This window comes from Stenella coeruleoalba (assembly GCF_951394435.1).
Source record: "Stenella coeruleoalba genome assembly, chromosome: 9".
Classification (NCBI taxonomy): Eukaryota; Metazoa; Chordata; class Mammalia; order Artiodactyla; family Delphinidae; genus Stenella; species Stenella coeruleoalba.
This window is the reverse complement of record NC_137155.1, coordinates 61,526,623-61,540,661: the sequence shown is the minus strand read 5'-3', so window position 1 is coordinate 61,540,661 and position 14,039 is coordinate 61,526,623. Positions and strand designations below refer to the sequence as shown.

At 39.8% G+C, this 14,039-nt stretch overlaps 1 protein-coding gene across 2 annotated transcripts in view; it reads left to right on the top strand.

Moving 5' to 3' along the window:
- The first annotated feature begins 2,032 nt into the window (after positions 1-2,032).
- Positions 2,033-14,039, top strand: part of NT5C3A (5'-nucleotidase, cytosolic IIIA) — a 41,322-nt gene continuing 29,315 nt past the window's right edge. Inside the window, exon 1 of one of the 2 annotated variants that reach the window (XM_079932373.1) lies at positions 2,033-2,200. In XM_079932373.1, coding sequence (XP_079788499.1) covers positions 2,063-2,200 — 138 coding nt within the window. In that variant the 5' untranslated portion in view covers positions 2,033-2,062. The remainder of the gene's footprint in view (positions 2,201-14,039) is intronic. The other variant, XM_079932374.1, reaches the window with a different exon arrangement.

The window sequence follows — 14,039 nt, the reverse complement described above, 5'->3', positions numbered from 1 at the left end:
AGGGCTTCCCTCTTCTTTTTCCTAGGGCCTCTGCCAAGTTCCAGGGCATGAAAAAGACCATTACTTTCTAATCAAAGAGCTTTAATAGCTAAGAGGTGTCCAAAATCATTTGGTTTTTTCCTTTTGCAGGATAAGAAAGCAAAGCCTAGAGATATGACATTATTCCTCTAAGCACAGCTAATGGCAGAAGCTAGCTTCTGCCTGCTTTCTTCCTGCTCTTTAGTTTCTTGTATGCTGTCACCATCCCACAACTTAATATCCAAAGAAATGAGAGAGCAGGTGTCAGTGGTGTATTTTTAGTTTTGCTTTCCGTTGTTTTAATTTTTAACAGGAGTGTTAGTGTGAGGAGATCTTAAACCCACATCCAACAAATGGCTCTTCCTCACAAGAACACTACTTAACTACTTCAAACCAAGGCCAAGCCAATTATCCTTTCAGAGAGAAGTGTAAGGTCATGCATAGCAAAATTCATAAATTTACATCAAATCCCTGCATCTTTTTCCCATGGTTCCTGCTGTCCCAAGTGGCATCATCTATCACTGTAGACAATAATTTACTGAAAAACAAAGATTTACATACTTAAAAAGTTAAAAACAACAAGAGAGAAACCAAACATATGGACTGATATTAGCCACCATGTGTTTCCCAGTTCTTCAAAAGGCATTCATACACCCAGTGGTTAATTCCAGACTTGTTTTCTTACCAGATGCCTGCTCAGGTGAGCTCTATCCCACCTTTCTACGAACTCTCCACAAATTTCCCTTTAAGCAGAACACCTGCCAGGGTCCCTGGGCTGGAATAACTAGAGCAAGAGCAGAGGATGCAGAGAAAACAACCCTTACTGCTCCCTCTTATTCTCCTGCTCCAACTTCTTCCATGTCCCGGGCAAAGAGAGCACCTCACCAAGTAGCATCACAGAGTTGGCGTGATTTCCCCCCCACAAGTTGTTCCACTGCATCCCCTTCCTGTCATCCCCAGAGAAAAGCAGAGGAAACTGCATCCGTCCCTTGAAAGAGACCAGGAAGGTGAGAACAAGTCCTGCTACTCACAAAGAGAAAATGATGGAAGAGGTGATGACTGACTGAGATGTAGGAGAAAAAGGACGAACACCTACTTGTTCCAGCCTAACTTCAAGCCACCTTTGGTGTGTTGTCATAGCAAGTTTTTATGTGTGTGGCATAAAACGCATAACGTAAAATTTACCAACATAACAATTTTTAAAGGTACAATACAGTAGTATATAGGCACATAGTTTTGCAGCGGATAGGGTTCCAATTCTCCACATCCTCACCAACACTTTTAATTTTGTTTTTTTGACAATGGTTGTCCTAACTTGTGTGAGGTGATATGTCACTGTGGGTTTGATTCGCATTTTCCTGATTTGTGATATCGAGTATCTTTTCGTAAGCTTCTTGACCAATTGTCTATTTGAGGCTTTTGCCTGTTTTTTAATAGGGTTGTTTTTTGTTATTGACATAATTTTTAACATAATCTGGATACTAACCCCTTATCAGGTAAACGGTTTGCAAATATTTTCTCACATTCTGTAGGTCACCTTTTTACTCCCTCGTTTTCTTAGCTGCACCCTGCAGTCTGTCACAGTACTTTACAGCCAAGCTACTGCGCAAGTCAGATAGCTGAGCCCGGATGCCTTCTGGGGGTTGTAGTCCTGAGCGTCAGAGGCGGGTGCAAGGCAGAGGATATTTTCTGAGTGATGGTTAGAATCACATTTCTACTGGGCGGGGCTGGAATGAACCACTGCCTGGTCCTCATTAGCAGAGAGAGAGAGAGAATTAATTCCAAGTCCCCTTTTCTGTCCTCAGTCTCTCGGACCCAGGTTCTGAGAAGATCCGCTTCCCCACCTTGGCCGCCCACGCAGGCTAGTTCCTCCTCCTCGCTCCGGCTTCCCGCCGCTGGGCGCTCGTGGGTGGGGCTTTCCTGGGGGCGGGGCTCATGCAAGCAGGGCGGGGCGTTGGGGCTTCTTCACTGGCTGGCGTTTCCGAGGCCCGCAGCCACCTAGCGACCTCTTTTCTTGGAACGCGAGGCGCGGGAGGTCCCGTCCATGGACCGATCCGCGGTGGCGAGGGTGGGCGCGGTAGCGAGCGCCAGCGTGTGCGCCGTCGTGGCGGGGGCGGTGTTGGCCCAGTACATTTTCACCTTGAAGAGAAAGACGGGCCGGAAGACCAAGATCATCGAGATGGTGAGTATGGGGGTTCGTCGCTACGGAGCGCTTAGGGGGCCGCGGGTGGTCCGTCCGGCCTCGCCTTCACATGCCGACCGCTGCTGGAATGAGAGGGGCCCACAAGGGAGCCGTTCGCCCCGCGTGCGGCCACCCCGCGGCCAGGTGACCTGGTTTGGACCTTCGACGGTGGCGCTCGGCTTCCCATGGGCTTTGTTATGTCTCCATTTGAAACAAAAAGGCAGCAAAATAGGTGATTCGGAAACAAGGTGCCTCCCGCTGCAAAAGCCCGTTTTTTCGAGAAATAAACGGACGTTTCTGGGCAGATTTCTCCTTCCCTCATCCCGCGTCAAACTGTTGCAACAATCCCATTCTGATGAGGGTTTTTTTTTTTTTTGCATCGTGGGTAGGATGAGTTCGATTATGACAAGGTGTAACTTCTCAGTGGTTAATTAAAGGAATGCCAGTTAACCCAGCTGGAGTTCAAAGTAGTTTATTTTGTATTTGAATGTTATTCCTTCTTGTCTCAAACTGCCGGGATGTACCTTCGTGTTCATTTTTTCCCCGCAAGCCTCTTACATAACGTTTTAGAAATTTATTTCCAATTTTATTGTAAGACAGTGTTTGAAGAATTCCTCTTGAGGTACATTATAAGCAATATTTTCTCCAAAGTTGGGGATGTTTTTAGGTTTTTGTTTTTTAATTAGAGCCCACTCGTCAAGACAGTTTTCTCAGTGAGTTGCATTCTAATATACTTCCTGGAGTGAAGAATCCCGTGTATACTCCGGATGAGGTACTACACGCGTGAACTTCTGGGGTCAAGTATTTTTGACAAGTCAGTTGACGGTTTACCGCTGTACTAAATAATATCATTTTAGGTTCATGTTAGAATACTTAGCCCAATCATATGTTCTAATTGATCAAAGAAACTTTTTGTCCCGTTGTTTGCTATTGGCCCTAGGTTGAATACAGAAATATTTTTTCATAATTAAAAGTAAAAAAAAAAAAAATGTTAATTCCCACATATCTCATATGCCAATAGTTTTGTTTATCGGTAGGGTTAAATTAGTCTTAGATTATTATTACATAGTCTTTCTCCATCTCTGTACTCATAGCAGCAAATGTTTTCATCTCAAAAATTTCATTTTGTTTATGTTGCTGTCCTGCATAGAAAACTTTAGTGGCTTCCTTTTGTTCCAAACCAAAAATGTATAATACAAATGTGGGGAAAAAACCCACATTGCCATACCTTCTTGTATGTACTTAGACTGTGGATTAGTCTATCACTTCTCCTCGAAACCAGGTAAAGGTAAAAATCAATGCTTTCACAAAATCCACAATGAAGCCATTATAAGAACAGTTTGCCATCTTTGTGAAAATAATTAAGGCCCATGGTTTGTAGTATAGAAATCAGTCAATCTTTATATATACATAATGTTATATTAATTCAGGCATAGGGACAAGTAGTCTTGTGGCTACAGCATCATATACAGATGTGTATTTGTTTTTGTTTTTTAATTTATTTATTTTTGGCTGCGTTGGGTCTTCGTTGCTGCGCGCGGGCTTTCTCTAGTTGCGGTGAGCAGGGGCTACTCTTGGTTGTGGTGCCCAGGCTTCTCATTGTGGTGGCTTCTCTTGTTGCGGAGCATGGGCTCTAGGGAGGGTGGGCTTCAGTAGTTGTGGCACGTGGGCTCAGTAGTTGTGGCTCGCAAGCTCTAGGGCGCAGGCTCAGTAGTTGTGGCGCACGGGCTTAGTTGCTCCACAGCATGTGGGATCTTCCTGGACCAGGGATCGAGCCCCTGTCCCCTGCATTGGTAGGCGGATTCTTAAATTTATTTATTTTATATTTATTTTTGGCTGTGTTGGGTCTTCGTTTCTGTGCGAGGGCTTTCTCCAGTTGCGGAGAGCAGGGGCCACTCTTCATCGCGGTGCGCGGGCCTCTCACTGTCGCGGCCTCTCCCATTGCGGAACACAGGCTCCAGACGTGCAGGCTCAGTAGTTGTGGCTCATGGGCCTAGCCACTCCACGACATGTGGGATCTTCCCGGACCGGGGCACGAACCCTGGTCCCCTGCATTGGCAGGCGGATTCTTAACCACTGCACCACCAGGGAAGCCCGGTAGGGGGATTCTTAACTACTGTGACACCAGGAAGCCACAGATGTGTATTTGGAAGGAAGAGATGGGGAATGTGGGCAAAGACGCCAAATTGTAAAGGAATCTTGTAAAGCCATTCTAAAGGCTTTGCCTATAGGGGGCCATGAAAGGTTTTTAAACAGGATAGTTGCATGTTCAAAACTATATTTTATACAGATCACTTAGACAAGATAGGGTGAAAGCGGAGAGCCTGGAAAGAAGGAAATAATTTAGGAGGTTGTTGGCAGTATTCATTGTGAAAGATGATTAGGGTCTAGACTAGGAGACGAGCGATCAGAGGATAAACATTTCAGAGGTAAAATCAGCAGGACTTAGTGGCACTACAAACTCTGGACTCATACAAACCTAGCTTTGAATGTAGGCTTTCTCATTTATCAAGCTGTGTGATCTTGGGCAAGTTATTTAACTCCTCTGAGTCTGTTTCTTCATCTATTAATTGGAAGATGATAATACTACCTATTTCATGGGATAGTTGTGAAGATTACATGAAATAACACAGTGGACATAATTGCTATCATTTGTGAGCTTATCATTATTTATGATCATTAAATAAAGAGATTAATCACAGGGGTGGGGGGGATTACAAGCTAAATGGTGATACTGGCTACCTTATTAGCCAAGATAGAAAGGGGGAAAGAAAGAGGAGGCAGGGACAATGTGGAACAATAAGTTCACTTTGTCCTGTTTAGCCAAGTAGAAATGTCCATAAATTAGTTAAAATAAGTAAAATGCTTAGAAAAGTATTTGTTGCCATATATTGGCCCATAGTAATATATAGTATATGCATTACCTGTTATTATTAGCAACAGCAACTGAAAATGTAGTGCTGGAGTTGCGAAGATAAACTGGGACTGGAAACTACTTTCTCAAGTGTCTAGCCTCCTGGCAGTAAATAGTGGAAATGATAATAATTTCTCACCCATAACTTTGCAGCAAAATGAAAAAAGAAAACTTGAGAATACTGACATATAGTGGATGTTCAGTAAAGAAAACAGAGATCTCAGAGATGGGGTAACAGGACATGTTTCCACAAGAAGGGGCAGAGGCAGAAGTGTCAGTCTGCACAGATCAAAAATTAACTGAAAGCCTTGTGGGTTGGACAGCCACTAGAAGAACAATGGAGTGAAGAAGACCAGAAAGTGATTGTTGAGTACAAAAATACTTGTGCCGTCAGTGTACGTTTGGATTGGTTTTGGTTCTGAATGGTTGGCACGTGACCATGTTGGCAGGCAGGATGGCAGTGAAAAACGAGTGCTTAAAGAAGTGAGAGAGGAGGAAGGGAGTTCCCTGGTGGTCCAGTGGTTAGCACTCGGCTGCCATGGTCTAGGTTCAGTACCTGGTTGGGGAAATAAGATCTCCCAAGCCCCACAGCTTGGCCAAAAAAAATGAGAGAGGGGGAGAGGGAAAATCAAGCTGAGTTCTAGAGGAGATAGGAAGGTAGAGGATAGAGAACACAGGTGGACAGATGCCTTTTTAAAGGAATAAGGAACATCCCTCTCTCTAAGAGTGAATAGTAGCCCCTCACCATCCATGGGGGATTGGTTCCAGGACCCGCTTGGATACCAAAGTCCAAGGATGCTCAAGACCCTTTTATAAAATGCTGTAGTATTTACTTATAACCTATACACAACCTCCTATATACTTTAAATCATCTCTAGATTATCTCTACTACCTTATACAATGTAAATGGTATGTAAATAGTTGTAAATACAATGTAAGTGCTATGTAAATTGTTGCCAGTAAGCAGCAAATTCAAGTTTTGCTTTTTGGAACTTTCTGGAATTTTTTTCCCCCACATATTTTCAGTCCTTTGTTGGTTGAATCGCTGATGTGGAACTGACAGATACGAATGGCCGACTGTACTACTCACTGATTTATAGCATCCATTTATTTCTGCATATTTTAATTTACATTATGTCTTATTTTCAGCCCTGCACTGTCTCTACTTACTTTGTTCTTTACTTCTGTCCAGTTGACTTAATTTCTCCTACTAAATGGCACCTCTTTCCAATTTTTATATATCAACTGTTTTCTTTTTTGTTTCTTTTGTATTACCAGAATATATTCTGGTTTTACTTTTTACCAGCAGATTACCTATTTTTCTCCAATAGAAAACTAATGACAAAAAAAGATGAGATGGTTTAATCTTATTCAGTTCTTCTCATATCCTTTATTAAAGGTACAAACTTTGTTTTAAGATAAATAAGTACTAGGGTTATAATGTACAACGTAATGACTATAGCTAATACTGCTGTAGGATATATAGGAAGGCTGCTAAGAGATTAAATCCTAAAAGTTCTCATCACAAACAGAGACTTTTTTTTTTTTGGCTTTCTTATTGTATCTATATGAGATGATGGATGCTAAGTAAACTTACTGCAGAAATCATTTCACAATATATGTATGTAAAATCATTATGCTGTATACCTTAAATTTATACAGTGACATATGTATATGTATATATTGTATAAATACAATTTATGTATATTTATAGAGTTATAGCTCTATAAATTTAGGGGTGGGGAATTCTCCCAAGGTGGAAGTATCTAACAAATGAAATAAAATGGAAGCACAAAACCAGAACAAATGTATAGTCTCAACACTATTCCCTAAAGAGCAACAAAGAGGGTGGAAATTATTTGGACAGCAGGAATAGGAGGGATGGAACTGTCACTGGAAGTTCCCCAACCAGTTAAAATTGTCATTTTTAATTTAAACACATCTCAAGTACTTATGGCTTCCTTGTGAACATCAGGAGTTATTCCTTAAATAGCTGGTGCTGTTTTTGAAACTTCAGTGTGTTTCCTTCCTGGAGATAAACTTCTAACAAAAACTTCTTCCTTTCTTCTAAAGATAATATCAAACGTTTTCTGGGTACTATTCTAAGTGGAAAGCCAACTATTGAGTCTATATTTAGATATATTTAGAAAAGGGAGGGGGGGAACCAAGATTCAAACAGCTGCTTTAGTGGATCAGCACTATCACATAGGCTTTTAAAATATTTCTATAACTCAACTTTCATCTAATTTATATCAGTACAGAAATTTATGACCTTTTAGCACCTGTTTTCAGTTCTTGATTTGTTCTGTGAAGCATATTCCCTGAACTCCTGTGGCATTTCCTGATGATTTCTCATAATTTAGCAATTTATGTACTCTTATATTGTTTACTGTAATGTATATTCTGGAAGAGTCTGGATTGGTGCATAGTTCTTTGTCACCCTTTTTTATTAATTGTACTTGACTAAGAGAAACAGAGACCCCAAATCAGTGGCTTTAGTAAACAGTTCAGATTTTATTTTTTTATTGTAACGAGAAGTCCAAAAAATAGGCAGTTGCTGGTGTTAATTAGAGGGTACAAGGATATGAAGAGGTCTTTGAAATGTCCTTGGCTTTTCTCATGGTCACAAGATGGCTGTTGTAGTCCTGGCCAACATCTCCATCTTCCAGGCAGCAGAAAGGAGGAGGCAGGGAGGAGAATACTTATTTAATAAGCAAAACTTTCTTCTTGCATGTCACTGGAGGGAACATGCAAGGATGTTAGGATGACATGTATGGTCATCCTAAGTGTAAGTGAAGCTGAGGAATTTTTTTTTTTTTGATTGAGCAACTTGCCACCCTCTGACAAAATTGGGATTCTATTAGTAAGAAGAAGAGGAGGGTGTGTATTAGGTAATTACCGGTCTACCATACCACAGCACAGTGCCCGTTCTTTTTTCATATCATTGACTATTCAGTAAATATTCAATATTTAATCAAATGAAAACACCTGTATATAATATAGTATTACCAGTGGTCAGTAGGCTGGTAGAAAAATAGAGCATTCCAACTATTCCAAGTATTTGGTAATACAGCAGTAGAGAATACAAATTCTGAATAGCTTTGATCTTCTGTCCACCCCAAGAGTAAAGATTTATTCATTCACACCTGAAATATCTAGATCTTAAACAACTCCTGCACATGACCACTGCCATCATACATGCTAATGAGATTTAGAAGCTAATCTCCCAAATATGTCACAACTAGCTTAAAAGCTAAAGTCCTAACAGTACTTCTAGAATGAATGAATATAAATGTCTTGAGAGAGAGATCAACAGAAGGCTTTGTGGAGTTCAAAGGAACAGGAGATGACATTGGGTAATGTTCGATGTATGTGGTGGTATTTGAGGGGTAGCAATCATGATTAGTCCAATTTGAATAAAATATATTGTCAAATAAGGAAAATACATTAAAATCTTAACTTTGGCAAAGAAAATATCCAAGGTTATCTTGAATCTCCAAATTTGGAAGTATGGAAATGTTTCTACCAGGCATATGACTTTGTCTTTTCAAAGCACATTTGTCATGTTTCCTGTGTGTTATCCTCAAGCAGCAAGTTAACCACATTTTCAACTTCGTGAAAAGTGTGATCTCTTATCTAGTGAGGCATTTTTATATTAGCTATAATAGTTCCTGAAAAAGTTTTAGCTTTACAAATTTTTTTTTTGCTTATTCCTTTTGTTGTGAATTAATTTACATGACAGACAGCCACCCTTGAACCAGATACTACTATTTTTAATTTATTCAAGAATTTTGTTTTCTGGCTAAAAGCTGTCATATCCTTAGATCCTTTTACTTTCTTCATTTAACAAGCTCCCCCCCACCCTACCCCACCCCATGATTCTGAGGCTTGCAAAAGTTTGAGAACCATTGAAGTAAACAATTCAAATACTTGCCTTCAGCAAAATTACAAATTTTACAAGTCACAAGACTTCCAAGTCTTGTGCTCACAAATAGTGAAAATTGGGGCTGCCAGAAATTACTGTGTGAAGAAGAGAAAGCAGAGTGATGAGGATGTAGAAAAATGGGCACTTTCATTTACTCTGGAGGTGGTATACATTGGTTAAATAAAAAACAGTGCATGGTTAAATTATGGTGCATTTGTATAATAAAATATTGTGCAGCTTTGGAAACAAAAAAGTAAATCTGCATGAGTTAACATTTTAAAAAGCTCAAACGAGTTGGCCAAGAGGCACATGAAAAGCTGCTCAACATCACTAATTATTAGAGAAATGCAAATCAAAACTACAATGAGGTATCACCTCGCACCAGTTAGAACGGGCATCATCAGAAAATCTACAAACAACAAATGCTGGAGAGGAAGTGGAGAAAAGGGAACCCTCTTGTGCTGTTGGTAGGAATGTAAATTGATACAGCCACTATGAAGAACAGTATGGACTCCTTAAAAAACTAAAAATAGAATTACCATATTACCCAGCAATCCCACTACTGGGCATATACCCAGAGAAAACCATAATTCAAAAAGACACATGCACCGCAATGTTCATTGCAGCACTATTTACAATAGCCAGGTCATGGAAGCAACCTAAATGCCTATCAACAGACAAATAGATAAAGAAGATGTGGTGCATATATACAGTGGAATATTACTCAGCCATAAAAAGGAACGAAATTGGGTCATTTGTAGAGACATGGGTTGATCTAGAGATTGTCATACCGAGTGAAGGAAGTCAGAGAAAAACAAATATTGTATATTAATGCATATATGTGGAATCTAGAAAAATGGTACAGATGAACCAGTTTGCAGGGCAGAAATAGAGACACAGATGTAGAGAACAAACGTATGGACACCAAGGGGGGAAAGCGGTTGGGGGGGGGGTGGTGGTGGTGTGATGAATTGGGCGATTGGGACTGACGTGTATATACTGATGTGTATAAAATGGATGACTAATAAGAACCTGCTGTATAAAAACTAAATAAATAAAATAAAATTTTAAAAAAACAGAAGCTCAAATGAGGGGGAAAATAGCAAGTTGGAGGACAGTTGTGGTTCCAAAAGAGATACATGTATATGCTTGTTATTGGAAATTCTTGAAAAACTATATTAGAAGCTGTTTATAGTTGTTGCTGGTGAGAGTCAAACTTGGGAGAATGAGACTGTGGAGGAAGCCTTCAACTTTTTCATCCTTTAATGTTTCATACTGTTTGAAAGAACATGAGCATGTATTTTATATATTTTTAAAAACTGGTTAGTTAAAAGAAATAACATTATAAAAAGTGTGTTGGGACCACATTGTAGAAGCATCTTTATTATCAGGTGTTTGTAATTAATTTGCTAAAGAGCCTTTGAGTTTGTTTTTCTAAAATAAATAAGATTTGGAATGCATTTTAGTATGAATAACCTGGTAGCTGAGGTACACTGAATTAGCATTACTAGGACCAGGAGGAGAGAAGTATAGGGGAGGAGAAAATAATTTTCCCTCCACCTTTCTAAATTCTCCACTGGGGACCCCATAACAAGACAAACTAACAAGAGAAAAACAAACGGAAGTTCATTAACCTGTACACATGGGCGATACCAGGGGAAAATGAGTAACTTCTGGATGCCTTAGAATTATACCATCTAAAGCTAAAGACAAAAGAACTGTGTGGGAGCCTGTTAAGAGTTGCGACAGAAGAGGAGTATGGCAAGCCTGACCTAGGGTTGATACACAAATTTAAGTGCATTCTCCATTAATATGTTTCTTGTGCTTACTCATCTTCTCTTCCTGGTACAAAGGGAGACACACAAATGGAGATGTCCTTCATAAATGTAAATTTCCATTACAAAAAGGTAATTTCTACTCTGTTTTCAGAGCTTCTCTTGTATCTGCTGTTTCTTTGAGATAATCATCTCGAAATAATCTTTATGCCAAAGAGGTACACCTTGGGGTGGCAAACCTGCCACTCTGGATGAGCAGGAATTAAAATAAGCCTGAAGTAAAGAGAATGACTATGCTCTCTAGACTGCTGTGGGAGCAGTTCAAAGAGGAGGACAGAAAGAGGATTGCAGAGGTGAAATCTACAGGATTTGAAAGGGAGCAGAATTTGTAACTCCAAAATATGCCTCCGTGGCATTAAGGATTATTTTAGGCTGATTATTTTTTTAAAAAAAACAGCTGACACAAGAGAAACTCTGAAAAGCAAGTTACCCTTTGATAAGAACAATTTACACTTATAAGGGAAATCTCCATTTGTAGGGGTGTCTACCTCTCTCTGTCAGAAAGAGGGCAACAACTGAATATATATATATTATATAAGACCTCTTAAAGGTCTTAACTCCACGTGACAACCGTACCCTTATTTACTGAGCTTTGCCTGAAAACCTGGCTTTCCCCTGCCCAGCATCTTTTGTCTTTAGCTAGAGATGGTATTTAAGGCGATGGCTTGGGCCATTTTGAGAGTTAACTCAGTTTTCCTGGGTATCTCTCATGTATACAGGAAGTATACTGTATATGTTATTCAACTTGTTTTTCTCAATCTGTCTTTTATTACAGCAGAGTCTCAGCCAGGAACCTAGAAGGATAGAGGGAAAATCACTTTCCCTCCCCCACAGATTTTATAATTTTGCCAAGTGTTTTGGGTTATCCTTAATTTTTCACAGCAGTTTGAATGTTCCCTATAATTTATGTTAAATCATTTCCATATATTCCTATTTTACTTGTTTTTAAAATAATTATTAAATTAATAATTATTAATATTAATAATTATTATTAAATTAATAAGCATACAGAGGGACTTCCCTGGTGGTGCAGTGGTTAAGAATCCTCCTGCCAATTTAGGGGACACGGGTTCGAGCCCTGGTCCAGGAAGATCCCACATGCCATGGAGCAGCTAAGCCCGTGTGCCACAACTATTGAGCCTGCGCACCACAACTACTGAAGCCCACGTGCCTAGAGCCCGTGCTCCGCCACAAGGGAAGCCACTGCAAGGAGAAGCCCGCGCACCGCAACGAAGAGTAGCCCCCGCTCGCCGCAACTAGAGAAAACCCGCGCACAGCAACAAAGACCCAACACAGCCAAAAATAAATAAATAAATATACTAAAAAAAAATACAGAGAATCTGAAATCCTATTTTAATCTTTATTCTTCTTTTAATTATAGGTTGTAATTTATATCTTCATGTAATAACTAATTTGAAATCTAATGTCATGAACCTTTCCTGATAGGTTTTCACCCTTTAAAAAAACAGCCATCAGGGAAATTATACAATCCTGTTTTTCTGTCAGCAGGTGGCAGACTTCTCCCTCTGCTATGGCACGGTGCTACATTTCTAAACTATTTACCTTCCTTATTAATGCACTTTTATGTTTACCATCTATTTCTTAAACCTGAAGGGGAGCAGAATATGCCACCCCGAAATGTGCCATTTTGGCATGTGGATTATTTGGTGCTGAAGGCAGTCAAGACTCAGCAGACTCAGGAAAGGCTTTTTGCCTCCTCCTGAACTGCCTAAAAATTTAGAAAGGGGTCCTGTACCAGGAAGAGAGCTATTACCAGAGATCGCATTTTTCATCTGAGAGACTTATCTGCATAGCAGGACAAATATTTGTTTACCAAACGTTTGCTCTTCCCCTCTTCTGTGAATTGCCTTCCTCCCCTTTAAAGCCCCAGACTCCTACCTCTTTATCCTCAGCTCAGTATGGTATGTAAGCCTCAATTGCCTGGCTGTCTTTGGGTCTCATATCTTCGTGGGAGCTCTTGTAGGTATGAAGAAATTTTTTTCTGTTAATCTGTCTTTTTAGTACGGGGGATCTCAGGCAAGAATCTAGAAGGATAGAGAGAAAATTTTTTTCCTCTCCTAAAAACCATTAACCTATGAAATTTAAACCAAGTATGACAGTATTCTGCCATTATAGATGTAAATGCCATTTGTCTACTTTTTTTCAACATATGTTCTTCATTTTCAAGGTGCTAATAGATTACAAAGTTGTTTAGCAGTTGATTGGAGGGTTACTTAATTTGTTTGGCAAGTTCCTGCTTATAATTAGGTGGAAGTAGACGGTCAGAGGTTTAACATGATGTGGGTTCCTGCAACATCCTTCCTGCCTCTGTTGTATCTCCTCTGAAGCCCTGTCGTGGCACAGCCCTTTCATTTACCTTACCTCAAATGTCCCACTCAGAGTCTGGGTTCCGAATACACCATCAAAAAAATCATCATGTTATTATACAGTCAGTCTTCCCCCATGAACAGTTTGTCAGTTTATCTTGATTTCTCTGTCAGTCACACCATTAGCGTTCTAGCGTTCTCGCGTTCTCATTCTCTAAGGGAATGAGACACTTTGATAGAGGGAGATAGGAAAAGTTTGAGAACCTAACCTAGCTTTAAAGCATAGTGAAATGTTACAAAAAAGAAACCCACTGAAGTTCCCTAAGATAAAAGGGGGCTACACTGCATTAGAACTAGAAAACAATTAGAAACCGATTTGCATTTGGGTTAATTTGGCACTGCCTTGTTATCTTGTAACCAGGGAAAAGGAACTAAAACATTGAGGTATCTACTTATGTCCAAGTGTGCCCTGCATGCTTACCTAATTTAATCATTAAAACACAGTACAGCTGGTAGTTCTTGTAATTTTCTATCAACTTGCTTAGGAACTTAGCTAATAAATAGCAGAGCCAGCATTCAGTCTGATGATAGCTCTCTCTAAAGCTTTTGAATAAAGCATGCTTCCAGTTGGGAATGAGAATTACTTCTTTAGTAAGGTGTTGTGTTGCTGATATTTAAAAATTTTGTCTTTCTAAGGTAATTAAATAATTTATTCTATTTTGTCTTTTGTGCACAACTGTGTACCATGCATGATATTGTCATGTGTTCCTAGTTTTGGCAGGAGAAGGAACTCGATATCTACTGATCCATAATTATTGTTCTGTTTTTCTCTGCATAA